Source organism: Girardinichthys multiradiatus, chromosome 10 (genome assembly GCF_021462225.1).
Source record: "Girardinichthys multiradiatus isolate DD_20200921_A chromosome 10, DD_fGirMul_XY1, whole genome shotgun sequence".
NCBI lineage: Eukaryota > Metazoa > Chordata > Actinopteri > Cyprinodontiformes > Goodeidae > Girardinichthys > Girardinichthys multiradiatus.
Genome location: NC_061803.1, coordinates 10095618 through 10114454, shown reverse-complemented (window position 1 = coordinate 10114454; position 18837 = coordinate 10095618). Strand labels below are relative to the sequence as shown.

The 18837-nt window shown below is 39.0% G+C and overlaps 1 protein-coding gene across 5 annotated transcripts in view; it reads right to left on the bottom strand.

Moving 5' to 3' along the window:
• LOC124875753 (A disintegrin and metalloproteinase with thrombospondin motifs 3) overlaps window positions 1-18837 on the bottom strand; it is a 76506-nt gene that overhangs the window by 39979 nt on the left and 17690 nt on the right. For all 5 annotated transcript variants that reach the window (XM_047378134.1, XM_047378137.1, XM_047378136.1 and 2 more), the window contains exons 3-5: window positions 14196-14352; window positions 11509-11705; window positions 2011-2094 (exon numbers count right to left, since the gene is read on the bottom strand). In XM_047378134.1, the coding sequence (XP_047234090.1) occupies window positions 2011-2094; window positions 11509-11705; window positions 14196-14352 (438 nt within the window). The remainder of the gene's footprint in view (window positions 1-2010; window positions 2095-11508; window positions 11706-14195; window positions 14353-18837) is intronic.

Sequence of the window (18837 nt, the reverse complement as noted above, 5' to 3'; positions counted from 1 at the left end):
AACAGAGGCTGGGGACTCGGGGTTGGACTCTTTAATCATCCAGGCTGAAGTCACCGAGGTGGTTAAAAAGCTCCGCAGTGGCAAGGCTTCGGGGGTGGATGAGATCCGCCCTGAGTACCTCAAGTCTCTGGATGTTGTAGGGCTGTCATGGTTGACACGCCTCTTCAACATTGCGTGGCAGTCGGGGACAGTGCCTCTGGACTGGCAGACTGGGGTGGTGGTCCCCCTTCATAAGAAGTAGTGTGATCCCCCTGTAGTTGGAACTACAGGGGGATCACACTCCTCAGCCTCCCTGGTAAGGCCTACGCCAGGGTATTGGAGAGGAGAGTCCGACCGATAGTCGAACCTCGGCTTCAGGAGGAGCAGGGTGGTTTTCGTCCCGGCCGTGGAACACTGGACCAGCTCTATACCCTCTACAGGGTACTCGAGGGTTCATGGGAGTTTGCCCAACCGGTTCACATGTGTTTTGTGGACCTGGAGAAGGCATTCAACTGTGTCCCTTGTGATGCCCTGTGGGGGGTGCTCCAGGAGTATGGAATCGGGGGCCCTTTATTAGGGGCCATCCGGTTCCTGTACGAGCGGAGCAGGAGTTTGGTCCGCATTGCCGGCACTAAGTCGGACCTGTTCCCGGTGCATGTTGGACTCCGGCAGGGCTGCCCTTTTTCACCAGTCCTGTTCATAACTTTTATGGACAGGATTTCTAGACGCAGCCAAGAGCCGGAGGGGGTCTGGTTTGGGGACCAGTGGATTTTCTCTCTTCTTTTTGCGGATGATGTGGTCCTACTGGCCCCCTCTAGCCAAGACCTACAGCATGCGCTGTGGCGGTTCGCAGCCGAGTGTGAAGCGGCTGGGATGAGGATCAGGTCCTCCAAGTCCGAGGCCATGGTACTCGACTGGAAAAGGGTGGCTTGTCCTCTTCAGGTTGGAGGGGAGTTCCTGCCTCAAGTGGAGGAGTTTAAGTATCTCGGGGTCTTGTTCATGAGTGGGGGAAGAATGGAGCGGGAGATCGACAGACGGATCGGTGCGGCTGCCACAGTAATGGGGGCACTGTGCCGGTCCGTTGTGGTGAAGAGAGAGCTGAGCCGAAAAGCAAAGCTCTCAATTTACCGGTCAGTCTACGTTCCTACCCTCAACTATGGCCATGAACTTTGGGTCATGACCAAAAGAACGAGATCCCGGATACAAGCGAATGAAATGAGCTTCCACCGTAGGGTGGCTGGGCACTCCCTTAGAGATAGGGTGAGGAGCTCGGCCATCCGGGAGGGGCTCGGAGTAGAGCCGCTGCTCCTCCACATTCCACATCGTGAGGAGCCAGTTGAGGTGGCTCGGGCATCTATACCAGATGCCTCCTGGACGCCTTCCTCGGGAGGTGTTCCAGGCATGTCCCACCGGAAGGAGGCCCAGGGGACGGCCCAGGACACGCTGGAGGGACTATGTCTCTCGGCTGGCTTGGGAACGCCTTGGGCTCCCCCTGGAGGAGCTGGAGGACGTGTCTGAAGTAAGGGACGTCTGGGCGTCTCTGCTGAGTCTGCTGCCCCCGCGACCCGGTCCCGGATAAGCGGAAGACGACGAGTACGAGTATTTAAGGTTGGAAGATCTGAAGAAAAGCGCAGTCCAGCCCAGTACTAGCAAGGTTCACCGTATAAATTTGCAACAAAGTGGTTTTTTAAAGGGTTTTGATGATGCAAACAGTTAAAATAAAACTGCACACAAAGAAGAAACAACAGACCTTGTTATACTGTACATAGAAAAAAACATGTCAAAATGAGGCTAAAGAAGCAATTTTTCTATTTTAACTCATAAGATGCAGGCACAAGGAGTCAATCTCTACTCTACAGAAAATGTACAAACATAAAGTCTGATCTGATAATAACATGTCACTACTTTTACTCCATAGAGGCATTTTCTAAGCCAGAGTTAGTTTAAGATATTACTTAAAAATTCCACCCCTTTAAAAGCATTGTTGTTTACCTGCATATTAAAACGTAAACAGTATGTGACATAACTCACCTGCCTGTACCCAACCATTATCATGCGGACGAGTACAATGTTGATGTTGGTTCCCAAAGATTCATCGTGATAGATCTCATCAACCTGAAAAAAGGAAGAGTCTGCTCAATTAAGAGTATATAATGATGTTACACAGCAAAAATGGCTATCCTTGAGACAGAGTGTGACCATCATATGCGAAAAGAAAAATAAACAGTTGCCATTCAAGCTAAAATTTATACTTAGTGTAGGAAGTGTATTATACAGGCTTTACAAAACAATAGCAGAAGTCCATTGGTTCTTCTGTGGCCTCTCGAGTTTCAAACAGACACAATAGCACTTATTAAAGATCTTTCATTGCTAGATTTGAGAACTGGCATACGTAAAGACCTTAATTATGATGCTAATTATCTAAATTATAGAATCTGATGATGCAACAAAATGAGTAGCTTTTCTCTATTATGAGCTTTTATGAGTAGGTGGGGTTGTTATTTATTATAAATTGGGTATTTAGGCTGATAAATGTCACTAGATCAAACACGTGGGTGATTTAAAGTGTGCATAAAGATTTTTTTCTGTTTTTGCTTCAAACTTGAATGTTTTACCTATCTCACATATTTTAATATCAGACAATGACAACCTGAATAAATGTGAAATGCAGTTTTCAAATGGTAATTTAACGCCCACTCTTCTTATTAGCTATATTGAAGGGTTTTCTTGTATAAACTACCTGTTTACAGTCACTCCAAAGCATCTCAGGTTGAACTTAAATACAGTCTTTTACTAGGAAACTAAAACCTTGTTATGGGTTTCTTTGTTATGTTTTTTTTTTGTTTTGTTTTTAAGGGAGGGCCATGCCAGAGAATTTTTTTAAATTTATTTTTATGAATGCCATTATTAACTTTGGATCCCAACAAATGTACCAAATATTAATGAATAGTCTGAGATTGATTCATGATGTTGATTTTCTTCTAATGCACATAAGCAAATCAAATTTTGTTTTTGTTTTAATAAAACAAATGTCCCTACCTGTGTTCCTTGGACACAAAAAGTGGTCCTTTTAAAGATTACTTTGGAAATATTAAGCATTAACATATTTTGTGTCCCAATTTATTTTATAAATACCATCATTAATTTAGTCCTCATACATAACAAATACTCATGAATATTCCCAATTTCTATGGCCTTAAATGTCCCCTTTAGGTAGATATTTTCCCCATCCCATATATGGCAACCGAATTTCAGGGAGAAGTATTATCCATACCTGAGATTTTCAGAAATTTTCAGAAACAGTAGACCAATGATAAAATAATATGAAACAGCCTGGCTACCATCTGATGAAACCAAAGTTTGCAACTAGCCTTACAAGCAAAAGCGTTAACTGGACTTTGGCTTTGTTAGAGTGCTGTGTTATGTCGATGTAGCCGCCACAGACCATGCTGGGATCTCATTTCAATTCAAAACCAAATGTCCCCTAGAATGTAATTAATTTTCATTAAAATGTTGCTGCATGTCAGCCCTCAGTTGGAGCCCCATATTAGTTGTTTCTTTTTGTAATTAGTAGAGTCCAGCAAAAAATACAAAAAGTAGACATTTTTGTTTACAAATATAAATCTCTTTAGAGCATCTGTCAGACATGCTAGTCTTTTAAGTTGTAAAGTCAGAATTATTTAAAGTTTATTTATGTGTAGAAATTTGAAATGAAAAGTTATCACAGCAGGCACTCTGAGCAGAAAAGGAGTTAAATCCTTCATAGTGCATTTCATCATCTATGAGTAAACAGTTTGAGAAGATACATTCACAGTCAGTTATTATCTATAAACGGCGATTTTTTGCCTTCAAAATATAAATATGTAAAGTTGCAGCTAAAAAACTAAAAGCGCATTCCTATAAGCTTTCAGCAAGCTGGTAAATTGTCAATCATAGCTTTGTAAAGAGTTGATGGCATGGTCTGATTTAAAACCATTGGGATGTAGAGTTAAAAAGTCTCTAGTCATTTTTTTCCTAAATAAGTTTTAATCTTGATATCAATCAGATATTTCTTTTCAACCTATACACCACATTCTGCTTCTACACATATTGCATTACTTCCCAGGTGTGTTTATTGAATTAGAATGATATAACTACACTGTGGAAACTGCATTAGGTATATTAATTGTTAAAATGCTATTTCCACATACAAGGTTGCATTTTATGTTGCAAATTTTTATTTGTTAAATTTTTTTATAAATAAATGTCATAATGCAGTTCAAAAATTCTTTATTCATCCCAAATTAATAGTTCTTCAACAGGTTAGCGTGCAGGCCACCCCCTAGTAGCACCGGTTTTCTCCTTTTGCAAGCATCTGTGACCAAATCTAGAGTTTTGAGAGTAATGCTGAATATCTGTTAAACAAATTATATATATTTTTAAGAAAAAAAAAATGTATGTAAGAAGACAAATGTGCAAAGCTAAAGAATGAATAAAAATGCTATACACCAGTATGGGCAAAGTCGCACAGACTTTTGTTTTGTATTGAGTCCATATTCATCCTGCTTTCTCTTTACTGATATCTTTAAAAAATAGGAGATATAAATTGCTCATTCTACAAGTAACATATATACTATAGAACATTTCTTATCTTTTAACACATTCTTTGAAAGATGCTCCAGGCATACACAGTTATCATCATTTCACCAGATTTACTGACACAAGTAAAGACATTTTGAAGCGTTGCATTCATCTAGTATGGGTTCATGCAGTTTGTTGTATATGTCCAAATCAGTCATGTTCTTTAGTAATTCGTTCAAATTTTCCTTTCATTTTGTTGCATCATTTTGTTGCGCTTTTGTTCAAAGCCATTGCATTTTTGATGCATTGCAGAGCAAAAACATTTATCTCACCATGCTTAGATCCCCATGCTGTTGCTAGGCCCTGCCTTTCAATGCTACAAAGTACTTGCCTGCAAAAGGTTTGGCAGTTAATTAGGGTCATTAGGCCCTGAGGTGTAGTCCAACGATTTCATTAACATTGAAGCAAATCGGCTGTCGTGAAAACAACCTGCTTATGTAAAAGCAGGCATCTTTCTTTGGCAAACAGGATGTACTTTATTGTAATGTAAAATATTATTTTTAGATTTCATTGCTTTAAAAGGAGATATCACACGACCAAAAATAATCTACACCCAGTATACTTAGATTTTTTTCAATAAAAAGGAAGTAGATGTGTTTTTATTTGTTGGGGTTTTATTTTGTATTTCTATAAAGAAAAATATTCTGTAGTGCACAGACACACCTTTGCTTTGACCTTTCACCTTCAAGAGCTCTCTTTTTTTCAGATCACTTCAGATGGCTTCTCTGGGCTTTGGATCTAGTCAAAACTAATTTCTTACCTATAGAGGTGGTTTAACCAAGATTTTAAATACTAATAAGGCATTTAACCTAGGTTGTCATTATCATTCCTATCTGCTGACAGTAGATGTGTGAGAGTCCATTAGATGAGACAAATCAAAGATTTTTTTTAGGTTAAGAGGTTGACTTTGTTAAATGCAGAAATCAAGAAAGGTTTTAAAAAACTATTATCCACAGCAAATTTCAATATTTATTGTTATTGTGCCAAACTTTGAATCTGAATCGTTTTTTTTTCAATGGAATAACATTTTCAAAATGGTTGAAATGTGAAAACAGCCCGTCATGAAAAGGTGATGTTAAAAAAGGTGTTTTAGGAAAATTATAGTTTCCATTTTTCATTGGCTGTCTGCCATGGCATGGCTCTCATGTTACCTTAAGTCTGCTTCTGATTGGTTTATCAGCCCCTCATGACGACTCCTTCTGAAGTGCATCTTTCAGAGCAGCTAATATTTAAGAATCAGATCGAATGTTAAAATCCTTTAACAAGAATCGCCAAACCAGTCAGAAAGGATGATCAACTCTTCAAGATTCAGTTGTGTTTTGTTTGTTTTTATCATTGTCTATTTCAGTTCTTGCAGGATTGTGTTCCCTTTTTTCCCAATGCACACCATGGGGAATCCTTAACTTTAAACTGAGCAAGTTTCCTTAGTCAAAATAATAATCAGCTTTCCTCATGATGCAAAGATCAAAACCTCTTAGCCCTCAAACAAACTACGTCAGAAGTGACAACCTGCCTGCCTCTGCATAACCCCTGGCCAATAATAGGATTTTGAACATTCATTTCTTCATCATAGAAATTTCCCCTTTAGGTGGCTATTTGTAGATGAATTAGTGTTGTTTGTTAATCATTATTAGTTTGTTTGTGTGCATGTTTTTCTTTTTTTTTGCTGAAATATTCATTCAGGAGTAACACATTGTTTAATTAATCATTTTAATTTTGTATTCTACCAGTACCTTAAGAAATATTGTTGATCTTTCCCTTTTAGTTGAAGTGTTGCATAATCTTTGTCAGTCAGTCATTTTCTACCACTTATTCCATAGTGGGTCATGGGGGAGCTGGTGCCTATCTCCAGCAGTCTATGGGCGAAAGGCAGGGTACACCCTGGACAGGTCGCCAGTCCATCGCAGGGCAACACAGAAACAACCATGCACACACTCATTCATACACCTAGTTTTTGGACTGTGGGAGGAAGCTGGAGTACCTGGAGAGAACCCATGCATGCACGGGGAGAACCTGCAAACTCCATGCAGAAAGACCCCAGGCTGAGAATTGAACCCAGGACCTTCTTGCTGCAAGGCAACAGTGCTACCAACTGCGCCACCATGCAGCCCATGCAGACCATGCATAATCTTTGTGTTGATTCTAAATATAAAATAAATATTTTTTTCAAATATATAAATATATAAGCTACAAATGTTGCTTAAACATACAAGCAAAACAAGAAACAAGCATAAAATAAAACCCCTGTGTTAATGTGATTGAATATTCAAAGTCAGTCAACCTCCATAATTCTAATTATGTAGAATAAGCTAACATTCAACCATGTCTTGTGAAAAGGAGCAAAACAAGTGAATATAATTGTTATACAGCCTATGCCATCCATAAATACTGTATGTTTACCTATGCACAAGCACTTGTCATATTTAATATGCATGTACAGGGGTTGGACAATGAAACTGAAACACCTGGTTTTAGACCACAATAATTTATTAGTATGGTGTAGGGCCTCCTTTTGAGGCCAATTCTGCGTCAATTCGTCTTGGGAATGACATATACAAGTCCTGCACAGTGGTCAGAGGGATTTTAAGCCATTCTTCTTGCAGGATAGTGGCCAGGTCACTACGTGATACTGGTGGAGGAAAACGTTTCCTGACTCGCTCCTCCAAAACACCCCAAAGTGGCTCAATAATATTTAGATCTGGTGACTGTGCAGGCCATGGGAGATGTTCAACTTCACTTTCATGTTCATCAAACCAATCTTTCACCAGTCTTGCTGTGTGTATTGGTGCATTGTCATCCTGATACACGGCACCGCCTTCAGGATACAATGTTTGAACCATTGGATGCACATGGTCCTCAAGAATGGCTCGGTAGTCCATGACAGTGACACGCCCATCTAATACAAGTATTGGGCCAAGGGAATGCCATGATATGGCAGCCCAAACCATCACTGATCCACCCCCATGCTTCACTCTGGGCATGCAACAGTCTGGGTGGTACGCTCCTTTGGGGCTTCTCCACACCGTAACTCTCCCGGATGTGGGGAAAACAGTAAAGGTGGACTCATCAGAGAACAATACATGTTTCACATTGTCCACAGCCCAAGATTTGCGCTCCTTGCACCATTGAAACCGACGTTTGGCATTGGCATGAGTGACCAAAGGTTTGGCTATAGTAGCCTGGCCGTGTATATTGACCCTGTGGAGCTCCCGACGGACAGTTCTGGTGGAAACAGGAGAGTTGAGGTGCACATTTAATTCTGCCGTGATTTGGGCAGCCGTGGTTTTATGTTTTTTGGATACAATCCGGGTTAGCACCCGAACATCCCTTTCAGACAGCTTCCTCTTGTGTCCACAGTTAATCCTGTTGGATGTGGTTCGTCCTTCTTGGTGGTATGCTGACATTACCCTGGATACCGTGGCTCTTGATACATCACAAAGACTTGCTGTCTTGGTCACAGATGCGCCAGCAAGACGTGCACCAACAATTTGTCCTCTTTTGAACTCTGGTATGTCACCCATAATGTTGTGTGCATTTCAATATTTTGAGCAAAACTGTGCTCTTACCCTGCTAATTGAACCTTCACACTCTGCTCTTACTGGTGCACTGTGCAATCAATGAAGACTGGCTACCAGGCTGGTCCAATTTAGCCATGAAACCTCCCACACTAAAATGACAGGTGTTTCAGTTTCATTGTCCAACCCCTGTATGCTATATGCTATGTACCATTATTCAAAACCAAAATGGCATGCATAATTAGCTCCTTACACTGAAATGATAACTGCTCAAAATAAAAGCTTTGCTATCAAGAAAAACCCCTTTTTTGGCCTAAATCCAAAATTCTCTGGGATACAGGTTGCACCCAAGTCTATTTCAGCAAATACCCCACTTACAGAAGCCAACTTCAGCTAACAAATAAAGAACCTCTGAGTGACCCCACGTTTGCACAGATTTGTTACTCAAAATTCCTCACTAGGCCTATACTGACCTATATCCATGTGTTTGTACTGGATTGTACCACAGAAGCTGGTGAAAGAAAAGCAACATAAAAGTTTTATTACGGAATTTGTAAACACTCGTGGATTTTTTCTTTTAAATGAAAGATTCGGGTCTTGCATTCCTAACTCTTCAGTGAGTCCATGCTGAGGGACGGGCCAAACCCATGCACACTGAGATAATTACATATCCATGAGGAGCACACACACACACACACACACACACAAGAAGGACTGAAATGGAACTGTTGTGGGTGAACATGAGACTAGCAGCTGTGCTCTACAGGCGCTAGGTGTCCCTGGCTTGTGTATTTTGCACTGACATGGACAAAACGTGGTCTGCAGCAGTCAAACAACACGACCATTGTGCAGCGGTGAGACCTCACTAGTCACCTTGGTATTGTGCAGACAGGATGTTCAGTAATCAATCCCTTAGGGAGAGTTTCTCCAGGTGGTACTACACATTCTGCAACGCCGGAGCAGGGATTCGGAGGGATTTGACCGGGCAGAGCTCTTTCAGACACAGCAAGCCCGTGGCTTACAAGCAGAGCTGAAGGGTTTCGACTCTCTATTGTTTAAACTGTACCACTCTCTCTGAATCTTTTACAAAAAGGGGCAATATATTCATACAACTTTTAATTATTTGATTTTATGTATTGTGCCGCACCGTCAATTTTAAACAACCAGATTATTTCAAATGTACTTCTCCAGACAGTGTTTTCCAATGCAATTAAGTTATCAGTGTATTAGACACCAAGGCCTGACAGATACAGAGTGTGTATGAGTCAGAGCTACTACTTAGCAATCAAGCTCAGTAAAAGTCAGATATTTTGCTCTATTAAAGACATTTGGCACCAGATTTTGAGTATAAAATCCTAATTAAATAAACACATCATTCTATGTTAGAGTTTGGCAGTTCAAACAAACGTCTGGCACCATTTCCATAGCTGCTTTGTAATACTCCCACTCAACTTTGTAAGGGCTCTAATGCTGCTAATCAGACTGCTTGCATGGTTCAAATGGTAACTGTTACAGAGTGAAACCAGTTCACTGTGAAAATCTGACTTGGGGGGATTTAGGCTCAGTAAGCAGATTATGGTGGTAGGAGCTGGTGGAACCCATAATGAACTACCTGAGAGTTTCTCGTTTTGGCCCAATCTCTTATTGGTAATCTGTCAAGGAAAATGTGGTGAAGCCTGATGTCAATATAAACACAGTCAGCAGTATTTTATGACAAAGACAAATGCACTTTCAATGCACTTTCATACCTAAAATTATTTTTGACAATCCATTCATTGTTTGGTTTAATACATGAGAAATAGTAAAGACACAATTAATTATCAAATTTTTGCACTGATCAAACTAAGAAAACAAAGATTTGCTATACCTCATTAATAGAGAGACTACCACTAATATTCTTGAACTTCCTAAACATACAAGCATTGATCTATTTTATTCCACTTATCCAACAGTTTATGATTAAACAGCTTTTTCTCCAGCTACAGTGCCTTGCAAAAGTATTATATCCACTAAACCTAGCCACATTTTTCAAATTACTACCACAAATTTTAACATGATTTATTGCAATTTATTGTATAAACCAACACAAAGCAGGTTATGATTATAAACTGGAATGAAAATCTCAAAAGTGAGAAATGCATTTGTATTCAGACACCTTTGACTGTAATTACATATGCTAGTCTTTTATGGTATTTCTCTAGAAATACATTTTGCCCATTCTTCTTTGCAAACTCTGGCAGACTGGATGGAGAGCATTTGTACATCAATTTTCAAGTCTTGCCACAGATTCCCAATTAGATCTTTGTCTTAGCTTTGACTGGGCCATTGTAGCACATGCAAATGCTTTGATCTAAGCCTTTCCATTGTAGCTCTGTCAATATGTTTATTATTGCTGCCCTGTTGGGACATAAATGTCCACCATACTTTCAGGTCTTTGAAGCTTTTATGATGTTTTCCAGGGTTTTTCTGCATTTAGCTCCATTCACCTTCCTATGAACTCTCCGGAGCCTTCTTGTCTCTGGTGAAGAAAAATAATCCTTACAGCTTGATCCTAACATGAAAGATAGATAGAGCTGGTATTGTCAGCATTATGTGGTATGACATACATATCATCGAATGATTTGCCCAAGTGAGGTGGCAAAGAAAGAAAGTCCCAATACTGAGCCTTGTTGACCCCTGTGCTGAAGAAGTGTGACAAGCCAGGAAATGTGGAATGGCCAACCAGTGAGGTACGATCCCAACAAGTTTTGGTGGAGGGGTCAAACACAGATTGGTTTAGGTCAAGGAGGTAATGACATCATCCCATGAACTTTGTGGTTTACATTTGTCTGAATTCTGCACTTTGGGTCTTGTATTTTGAGTTACTGAGTATTTTCTAAATTAAGCTTTGCTTAGCTCATTGTTCTTCTAGTTATTCCATGTTTCTATGATATCATTAGGCTAATCTCAGTTCCTTAGCCTTGCTTGCCACTCAGCTGCCATTCATTCTGTTGATTAAACTCACCTGGTTACCATGACACAATCCCATCACAGTATTTAAGCTTCTTGGTTTCTTTCTCTCACTGCAGGATTATATTGTTTCTGTCTACGAAGTGCCTGTGTGTTCTCCTTGTGTATTGTAAGCTTTCCCATTATTAAATCCTTCGTTTCACACTCCATCATAAAAAAAACTAAAGTTGGGGGCTGCAAAGTGACAAAATATAGAAAACTTTCAAGGAGCATTAAAACTTTCCGAAGGTACTGAAAAAAAGCGGGGTTTTTTTTATAGTAAGTCACTCCCTTTGACTTAGAAAAACAGTTGTCATTAATTTGTTTATTATTTTTGTCATACTAACCATGCACAATTGATCAGCGGCTAGGACTGCAAAGCCTATTAACCTAAAAGTAGACTTACAATATTCATTAGGGTGAGAACGTAATTTTGCACGTGCTCCTTGCCATGGAAACGTATCACTGAGTCATCCACAGCCAGCAGAACCTCAATGTTGTAGTCATCTTTCTTTGTGTGCCTCCTCTTGCGCTCAGACTTGGACAGTTTATGTCCGACCAGATCCAGAGCTGCAGGAAGGTCTGCGATGCCAACATCAGCCACTGCAAAGACATGAGGAGGATATTAAATTATGGGTAAGCAGACCTTAAAAATCTTAAGTTTAACCTATTTACTTCCTGCAAACTGTATAAGTGCATTCAATAAAAAAAATATATCTTCTGATTATGCTTATATCAGAGCCAGTCAGCTGTATGGATGGTAAATCAATCATGGGTGCAATGACAGAAAATAAGTTGTAAAAACAGTGAGTTTTCAGCAGATGCTGAATCCATTGTTAAAGGAGAAGAAATTCACGATGAAAGCTGTGAATGAAAGCTCTCCCCATTTACTTGGCTCCACCATGATCCTCAGTCTCCCATTGTGAAGTTAGAGCAAGCACAGCATTCCTGATCTTACCGGCTGATTTTGTGAACAGTGCTTCCACTGCTGATCCTAATAAATACCCATAGAGTAACCTTAAAGCTGCAGAGTTGAATTAACCTTTAAAATGTGCAAGATGGGATTACATATGCGAGCTACAGATCATTCTCCTTTATTAATATAAGATATTCTGGAGTGTGTGTTTTCTGTAGGATGATAGGTAATTAAGCAGTTTTTGAAAGCAAACCTTTGAACTCTTTGCAGTTTGCTACAAGCCATTAAAGGAGTCACAGCTAACATGTGAAAAAAGGTGTTCTAGTCAGATGAGACAAAATGTTAATGTTTTTGTCCTACATGCAAGACACATCACCTGAACACACCATGTCAACTGTAAAACATGATAGTGGCAGCATCATGCTAAAAATGAGCTTTACCTTCCACCAAGACATCAACGTAAACATACAGCCAGAACAACAAATGGACTGGCAAAGCATATTCATGTCTTAAATCGGCCCAGTCAAAGTCCAGACTTAAAGCCATTTTAGAATTTGCAGCAAGAGTTGAAAACTGGTGTTGATAGATGCTCTTTAGATATGTGAACTTGATATGTTTTGACAAGAAGCCTAGACCCAGACTTCCATATGTTGATGTGCAAAGCTGCTAAAGGAAACACCAGGAGACTTGCAGCTTTACTACATCAAAAGATAGTTCTACAGACTATTGACTCAGAGCTAAACAAAAATGCAAACTTTTATTTGTAAAAAAAAAAACATAAAAAAATCCTTCAGAAAGTCAGAAGTACACTAAGACTAGTATGACTTAAACATTGTTTAATTCCAGATGATGATGTTATGGTCTTGTGAGCCTCTGATAGATTCCTTCACAATATTACCAGTGGATGTATTTTTAGGCAATACCACAAACTCACTACTTCTTCTTTTGAGTTAATGGAAGAATCAAACGAATTTTGGCAAGATATCAGCAAGAAAATTGTGGACATCCATATCTCATCCTTGAGAACATGTTCCATATCCCTGAAGGTGCCATGGTCAACTGGTCATATCATTATGTGCAAGTATAAACAACATGAGAATATGCAGCTATCATACTGTTCAGGAAGGAGATGGGTTCAGTGTTCTACAGAAGAATCTGTTTTGGTGTGAAATGTGTGTATCATCTGCAGGACAAAGTATGATGGCTGATGCTGGTAAGACAGTAGCATTATCAACAGTGCAATTACAACTGTGACAGGGGCTGAAAGGCCACTCAGCGAAGAAAAAGCCACTGCTCCAAAAGCAACATAAAAAGCCTGATCACATTTTCTAAATGCACTAAGGGACAAATATTGTGTTTGGCCATAATGACCATTGTCCTATTTGGAGGAAAAATTGGGACACTTGCAAGCCTGAGAACACCATCCTAATTGTGAATTACAGCGGTGTCAGCATTTTGTTGTTTGCGTGTTTTGATGCAGGAGAGACTGATGCACTTTACAAAACAGATGGCATCATGAGGAAAGAACATTATGTGGAAATAGTGAAGCAACATCTAAAGACATCAGACGAGAAGTAAAATCTTGGGCACAAATGGGTCTTCGAAATGGACAAAGGCCCTAAGCATACCACCAAATTAGTTACAAAGTGGCTTAAGGACAACAAGGTCCATGTTTTGGAGGGCCCATCACAAAGCCCTGATCTCAGCCCTGTAGAAAATTTGTGGATAGTGCTAGCATATAATGGCCTACAAATATGACTCAGTTGTACCAGTTCTTCAGGAGAAATAGACCAACTTTAAAGTAATACTGTAAGAAGCTAGTAGAAGGATACCCAAAACATTTAACTCAGTTCTACCATTTATGTAAGAAATGTATGTAAACTTCCGAATTTGAAGAAAGTGATAAAAAAATCTATTTTTCACTATACTGACATGTAGAAAAAAATGTCAATGCCAACTGACCTAAAAGACAAGAAGTCAAAATTAATGTAAGAAAAAAACGTTATGTCTTTTTTACAGTGTAAGTAAATACCTGATGTGAACTGTACTGTCTGTCCTGTAGGACATATAAGGGACCATGCAGCTGAGCTATTTTGTCCATATTGCAGCCACAGAACACTTAAACCCACACAGTGCTTTTTCCTTCCACTGATGTAAGGCTCCTTCTCTCCACCTACCTTCGTTATGCAAGTCCTCATTCCGCTGGCCTGTCTCCCGCTTGATGGCCGATCTGCGGTAGACAACGTGCACTCTGCCCTTTACTTCCACATCCTGTTGGCCTTTCTCAAGTGGTTCAATGAAAAACTCGCCTTTATCAGTGCGGATCAGGCCTGCCTGAAAAAACAGAACTTTGTGTTAGATCACCACTCTTCCTTTAAATGAAGTTAACCAAACCGAATCCCATAATTACAGTGGAGTTGGTCGATTGGAAAACTCCATATAAAGCATGTAATAAGGAATGTTGTAGGCGGACACAATTTGGTAGCTTTGAAAATTATTCCTAAACAATATTCAGTGAATTTCATGAGTATTTCACCGCACAAAAGGGTTAGTGACATCTTACTAATCTAACTCATTTGTTCACTTCTATAATAAACTTTAAATCAGTTAAAAGTCTCTTTACTCTGTACCTTTGATTGCTGTCTGCTCCTTTAATGAGTTTCCATTACCGTATATTTTGAAGTTCTAGTATCAATGTTATAAACACCTCACTTCCAGACTATGGTTCTCTAGTTTGATCTAAACTTTCAAACACTTCACAAACAAGTGTTACCAACTTATAGACATTTTAACATTAATTTCACAACAGAAATAGAATTTTTGGTGAGGAAAGTGAAATATGTTTTTCCTGACTCTGACTTCTCTGTTGCTCATTGCTGTGTCTAGGAAACTGGTCGTTGTGAAAAGAAGCTGCTACTCTCTGATTCAAGTCAACCACAAAGCTGCTATTTTCTCTTGATTGCATAAATATACAAAACGCCCAGAAGTATTCCACGTCAGACAGTTTACAAAAATTGCACTAAATTCAGTTAAACAGTGCAGCAGATGACGTATTTTATTTGCATAGCAAATCAGTTTATTTGTCACTTTAATGACAAACTTTAATTGAAAATGTAATACTTTTGTAAACATTTTGGTGGTGGTGTTAATTTCTTCCAGAGGGTGCTGCATATATGCAAGAACCTCCCACGTTTGCTCTTTCGCTTGTGTATTCTGAACTTTTTCTACTTCTACAGATGGGATTTATGTGCTTAACAAATGTATACGTACACCTAAATAAAATTAAGCTCAACAAACTGCCTTCACAAATTACTTCATTCGTAAATAAAGTCCACCTGTGTGTAATTTAACCCCAGTAAAAATCTAGCTGTTCTATGAAGGCTTCAGAGGTTTCCAAGAGAACAGTAGTGAAGAAACAGCATCATGAAGACCCAGGAACACAGCAGATGGGTAGAAAAAAATGTGGTGAAATTAAAGGTAGTGTTAAATTACAAAAGAATATCCCAAGCTTTAAATATCTTTTTTTTAAACTGTCCACACCTTCAAGGTCAAATAAAGACATGGCCATCCACCTAAACAGGTCAGGTAAGGAGAGCATTAATCAGAGAAGCAGTAAAGAGACCCATGTTATTATGTAAGGAGTTCCAGAGATCTACAGATTAGGTGGAAGATTCTGTTGACATAACTATTAGTTGTGCACGCTGCAAATCTTGCTTTTATGGAAGAGTGGGGACAAACGAAGCATGTGGAAGAAAGTGCTCTGGTCTGATTAAATCAAAATTGACTCCTCTGACCTAAATTCAAAATTAATACCCTGAACCTGCCATCCCATAGTTACGCTTGGCGCTGCCAGCATCATGCTGTGGGGATGCTTTTCTTCAGCAGGGACAGGGTAGCTGGTCAGAGTTGATGGGAGGATAGGCAACGATAAATACAGGACAATCCTGGAAAAAACCTGTTAGACTATGCCATTAGACTTGCGGTGGAGGTTCACCTTCTAGTAGAACAAAGACCCTAAACATACAGCCAGAACAACAATGGAATGGTTTAGATCAACCCATACAAACTCCTTATCTAAGTGCAATTGAGAATTAGTGACAACCCTAGAAAAGTGATGTGCACCGGTGTGCTCTCTCCAATTGGACTGATTTTGAAGTATTTTGCAAAGAAAAATTATCTAAATGAGCAAAGCTGGCAGGGGCATACCCCAGCCACACCTGCAGCTATAATTGTGGAAAAAGGTGATTTTACAAGGGGCTGATTCAGGGGGACTGAATACAAATATGTACTTCTGATTTGTATTTGTAAAAGAATACAAAAAAAATATTAACTGATAGTGACCTCCTGATGACATGATGCATTGCTTATGTAATGATATTGATTACAGCTGCTCTGTCTGTGAACAGGATGTGTTTTGAGGACAGTATTGAGTCACATTTTCGAACCAAGTGCCATAGACCACAAACACAATTACTGCTTTACAACAGATATCAAGGGTCAGCATGTGACATAAAATAATAACAAAAGGTTGTGCTTTATGTTAAGGTTTAGGCTAAAAGGCTAATTTGATATAAAATAAATGTTCAAAAGTTTCAAGGTGTTTGTTTGCCATCATGTTAATAGTCTGCTGTAAACCCCTTCCAAAAATGTATATTTGAGAAAAATAACAAATATTTAAATATCACCTGTAAAAAATTCAGTGAAGTGTTGACACATTGTTCTTGGATTTCAAAAATGCAAGCACAATTGAACAAAAAAAAAAAAAAAAAAAAGAGATAATTTTATGTGTAAGTGCTTGAAAATGTTCTATTTAAACACTAGAAACAACTTAAAAAAGGATGAGAGAATTACACCCCAACACACTATTGCACATCTTCCTTGAATTTCAATAGTGGTGGAAGATGTGTGTTCCCTTAGGTAAATACCAGCCTAGCATTGCCTTCCTAGACTGGGATGCAGCTCAACAGCTAAGACAGACTGCAACCATTTTTGGGACATTTTGACAAATTACTTTAGGATGGTGGCTGCACGGTGGGGCAGTTGGTAGCACTGTTGCCTTGCAACAAGAAGGTCTCAGGTTCAATTCCCTGTTTGGGCTGTTTCTGCATGGAGTTTGCATGTTCTCCTCGTGCATGCGTGGGTTCTCACCGGGTACTCCGGCTTCCTCCCACAGTCCAAAGACATGCCTGTTAGGTTAATTGGTCACTCTAAATTGCCCTTGGGTGTATGAATGAGTGTGTGCATGGTTGTTTGTGTGTTGCCCTGTGATGGATTGGCGACCTGTCCAGGGTGTACCCCGCCTCTCGCCCATAGACTGCTGGAGATAGGCACCAGCTCCCCTGTGACCCACTATGGAATAAGCAGTAGAAAATGACTGACTTTAGGATGGATGCAACAACTAGGTTTGGGAAACAATAAAACATCAATTATTTATCACAAAAACAAAAATGTCAATAACAATGATATAGGTAGGCTCAAAAAGTCAATAAGACAGACAATGTCTCTTACAATGCCTAACAGGCAGTACATCGGGACTTCATTATTTAAGCATTTTAAAAAGAGTGTGACCCTGATTTTCATCATTTTCTGGTTGTCCTCAAATATTTTTGCACTTTTAAACAGCACTGTAAAATGTTTTTTTCCATAAAAATATTTCTAGTTGAGAAACGTCATTGTTAATCTATACAGTCCTGCATACTTAATGGAATTCAGTGTTTAATTTTCAATCTAAAATATTGTTTTATTACTTATTTTAATTTGTTCATTATGTTTGTTTTAAAAAAAAAGATAATATCTTAGAAAATAGACTAATTGACAAATATTGTGATATTTTAAAGTTGGTTACAACTCTGATCTACTTTGGAATAATTCAGCTAGTAAATATTTGACACCTTGGGGTGCTTTTAGATTGCGTAAAGAGAATAAGACTCCCATCCCAAAGTGTTACTTCAAAATTAACAAATGCTAAAGAACTCGTACTTGTCGTACTCGTCTCGTACGACGACGATCATATGTGGGATGCATAATTAAAAGATTTGGAGAACTTCATGTTCTAAAAATGTCCTTTGTCTTTTTTAAGTGCAGACCCATTTTCAATGTGTTTTTAGATATGCCAACCTATTATTATTATTATTATTGCCATGCAACCAGGTTGTTTCATTATCAAAACAGCAGCTGTAACCAGAGACGACTTTTTCATTAAAACAATGTTGTTGCGATGGAATTAAGTTATTTTTTTCCTGTATTTGGATAGACTTCTCTCTATCTGTGGTCTATGTGTGCAATGAACCAAAAGCATAAAGTTGTTACACTGATTCGTTAAGTATTTGTTTGTTTACTGCTGGTGATACCCCCTTAGCAACAATCACTAACCTTTGCAGCATATCACATTTTCTTGTGTATTGTGTAGCCCTAATATGCTTTCATGTTTATGCATTTGTCTATTTTCATTTCTTTTGCAGTGAAAGAAATCAACCTTAACGTTGCAGCTGAACAGAAACAACACTTCATCCTTAGAGGAAAAAAATAGGTTGACACATTTCTTCTGTCTTAGTTAAATTAATCACAGGTAGCACAGACTACTGTACAGTGTTTATAGCTTACACTTTACTCCTTGACTTCATGGTAAATGAACTGAATTTACTCCCAGACTTTGTTGGGAAAAAAGGAGAACCATTTCAACCAATTATTATCTTCATGACATGGAGACACCAACAAAACCTTTGGCAAGAATGTATGTATTTACAGCTGTTGAATGAAATCTAAATATGGAGCAGAAACTGAAGCATTGTGCATGGGTAGTGTGGTAACTATCTGTTC